The sequence below is a fragment of the Oncorhynchus kisutch genome, linkage group LG22 (genome assembly GCF_002021735.2).
Source record: "Oncorhynchus kisutch isolate 150728-3 linkage group LG22, Okis_V2, whole genome shotgun sequence".
Classification (NCBI taxonomy): domain Eukaryota; kingdom Metazoa; phylum Chordata; class Actinopteri; order Salmoniformes; family Salmonidae; genus Oncorhynchus; species Oncorhynchus kisutch.
In genome coordinates, this window is record NC_034195.2 from 41688203 (window position 1) to 41691468 (window position 3266).

A 3266-nucleotide genomic window follows, 5' to 3' on the forward strand; every position below is an offset into this window, starting at 1 on the left:
AGAAAACTAACACAGCGTTAGTGTGGCACTGAGCTGTTGGACTTGAATCCTCCAGATCTGAAACACACACATCCCTTCTCAAACAGTCCCAGTCCATCCCACACTAGCACATGAAGCCTGACCCAGCCTTCCTCCCTGACTTATGTAAAGCCACTGTTTTCAGCAGAGGGAGCAGGGCTAGGCAGCTGCTCTCTGGCCCTGCCGCCCCGTGCCAAACACAGCACAGTGAGCGCACAGTGGACACAACAACAACAGCACTACGCCCAGACACAGAAGGAGATGGGGTTGTATAAACAGAAACTGATTCTGCATGTCATGTTTCTCTCTGCTCCTCAATTTGTAGAACCACAGTCTGAGTAGGGCAGTGCATAACCACTGCATTGACTTTGGGATGTCTCAGCTTTCCCATGATCCATATACACTATTACTTGTCCTGATAAACTGATTAGAGCTCTCAAATGGTTGTCCTGACATAAACCATGGTGAGAACAACCGATCCATGAGGTTGATTGGCACAGCAAATTGTACTGTAACTGAATAGGGCATTGCCCCCAATAGGGCATGACCATCATGTTGCCAAGAAACCGGAGAGAAAGTGAGGATCGACTACATGGATGAATTAAACAATCACTGGATCAGGTGACAGCTAGTCTGAATTTGCATCAGCAGACTGGCTTTAATCTTGTATTCTCTCAACTTGAACTGTTATTAATGCATCAACAACATTCTCAAGAGAGAGGTCTTGTTCATTGATAATGTCCTTTGATATTTCTAGAAGTTACCATCTGGGAAATGCTACATCTTGGCAGTACTAAATCAAACCGATCATAATATGTTGTAATACTTTATTTCCACAGTAACCTGTGTTTATAGTTGAATGGTCATAGTCATGTGCGTCTTTGCAGTTCAATGCAGTTGTTGTTTTCCCTATTTCTAATACTTGTGACACACAGAAACAGCAGAGCAAGCTATATCAATTTTTCATAACTTTTGTTAGGATTTCAGCACAATTGACATATGATATATTGCTTGTTTTATACTATTTACATTTTAGTCATTTAGCAGACGCTGTTATCCAGAGTAACTTACAAGTGCCTTGCTCAAGGGCACATAGACATATTTTTCACCTAGTCAGGTCAGGGATTCGAACCAGCGACCTTTAGGTCAGATGCTCTTAACTGCTAGGCTACCTGATGCCTTATAGATTTTAAGTGTCCATGCTTATGTCTTTTGGAGGAAAAGGAGAAACATGTTGTTTAGTGTGGAGAATGTCACTGTCCCTGAGTTGGCATTGCATATTTTCAACAGATCAATAAAGAGTTACACTAGTGATTCACAAACAGGTGTATTGTCAGAGTCCTGGCTATGCATGGAGCTCAGCCCCGTGTCGGAGTCCTCATCGTTCGTGTTGCTGGTCTTGGAGAGACCTCTGGCCTGCTCCACCCACCCACTGCTCTTCTCCAAGGAAGGCAACATTTCAGTCTCAGTGACACCAGAGGGTTCTTTGTAATCATCGGGTAACTTCTCGTTATTTAAATCCATAGACTCCATTTTTGCGAGCAAATCCGTTAATTCTTTTTCTTTTGCGTCCCACAGCTCCTGGCTTAAGTCCAAATCACCCTTAATAGTCTCTAAATCCGTGTTCAAACGAAGACCAATATATAAACTAGTATCCAGCTGTATTTTGATTCTCTCCTCCTCTAAAACCAAGTCATTCTCTGATAAACTGTCCACAGTTGTCTCTTGAGCAGCGACGCCTGCCTTTGGAGCCATTGCAGACACGGGGATGTCGACAGACTCCCCAATACTATCGGTATCTTTGCCCGACAGCTCATCTTGCCGTCTTTTCATCCACCTTTGGTTCAGCTCCTCCTGAATCTCAACTGTGATGATGTCCATGAGAGCTTCGCGTTCTGTCAACTCCTCCTGAAGTCGCAGGACCACCTCGCAACAGAGCGCGTACTCCTCAAACTGTGCGATAGCCTCCGCTGAACATGGCACGCTCTCTGTTGGATCAGCCTTCGCGCTTGACTCCACCATGTATGTGTCCTGCACATAATTGATACCATGTTTCTTAATTCTGTCAAAATGCACTTTTGCCTCATACCTCTCTATATCCCTATCTAATTCTTTGATCCGTTTGATCTGCTGGCGGATGGTGTGATCTTGCGATATAACCAAGTGCACCAACGTTTCCACTTTCTCCACTGAGGATGTATCCTTAGGAACAGTCTCCTCTTTCTTTTTGTTCATTTTGTCCAACTTTCTAAAAGCTTTTCTAACAATCCTCCGCTGCTTTTCTTGTGAAAAAGCCAGTGTGGTCTTGGCTGCTCCCTTGAACACGCACGGACTGTCTTTGCTCTGAACAACCCGCGCCTCGGCACTCCTGGGTCCGTTGTTCGGTAACGATGCCTCATTCTTCACCAACACAAACCTCACATTTTCCTGCTCATCTCCCCAGGCACTCCAGAGACGCAGGATTTTGGTTTTATTGGGTAAAATCCTCTCAAAGCCTCTCCATTTCTCCGCTATGCAGTAAGACTGGGGGGTCCCAGATAGCATCACCGCTGACGCACCTTGCTTCAAGTTTTGGTCCTCCAGTAGAACTTTGACAACATCGGAGCAGGTGGTGCGCTTGGACAGCCCGGAGACCAGTTTCTCCTCCCGGCAGACCCATACTGATACCTTGCATTCTTCCTGCTCCATACTAGAAAAACCTTTAACCCAATTGCTGATTAAAGTTTCTGCTCTCCTTTCGACTCCTCGGTTCCACTTTTCAGTTGTAGAGAGAAAAGTGACACACACCTTCATTTGGAGCTGTCCTTATTCTCATGTAAGCATGTCCTCATCATGAAGTAATAAGCGCAGTACTTTCCTCCAGTAGGACTATTCCGGTGGCAGACTGAGTGAGTCACGCTGTGAAGTTGTTCTGCTGGGGATCACATTATCAGACTTCCTTTTGGAACACTGTGCGTAGAGGAGGAACGGGCATCCTTCCTTTCGGTTGGTATGCACTGCTGTGGGTACATTTCTATGCAAACACTAAAGTATACGCCCTCCGCTCCCAATGGGACTCTCTCCACTCTTAGGTGATCAGAAGTTTTTGAATGTAACATTACCCACCCACTTAGTGCGAATTTTACGCACCAGTTTGCCTACTGTACTTTTTATTAGTTTATTAGTTAGTTAGTTTATGTTGATGCACATAAAGACGAGTTAGTCAGGTTCCCCCTTGTTTCACTCCATTATTTCACATCTTGAAGACT

General features: G+C 44.9%; 1 protein-coding gene across 1 annotated transcript; it reads right to left on the bottom strand.

Annotated features, from left to right (window-relative positions):
- Nucleotides 1-831: 831 nt before the first annotated feature.
- rassf10a (Ras association domain family member 10a) lies at nt 832-3024 on the bottom strand. Its single transcript, XM_020456687.2, has one exon. The coding sequence runs from the start codon at nt 2809-2811 to the stop codon at nt 1321-1323; it is 1491 nt and encodes a 496-aa protein (XP_020312276.1). The 5' UTR covers nt 2812-3024; the 3' UTR covers nt 832-1320.
- Between the last annotated feature and the right edge of the window lie 242 nt (nt 3025-3266).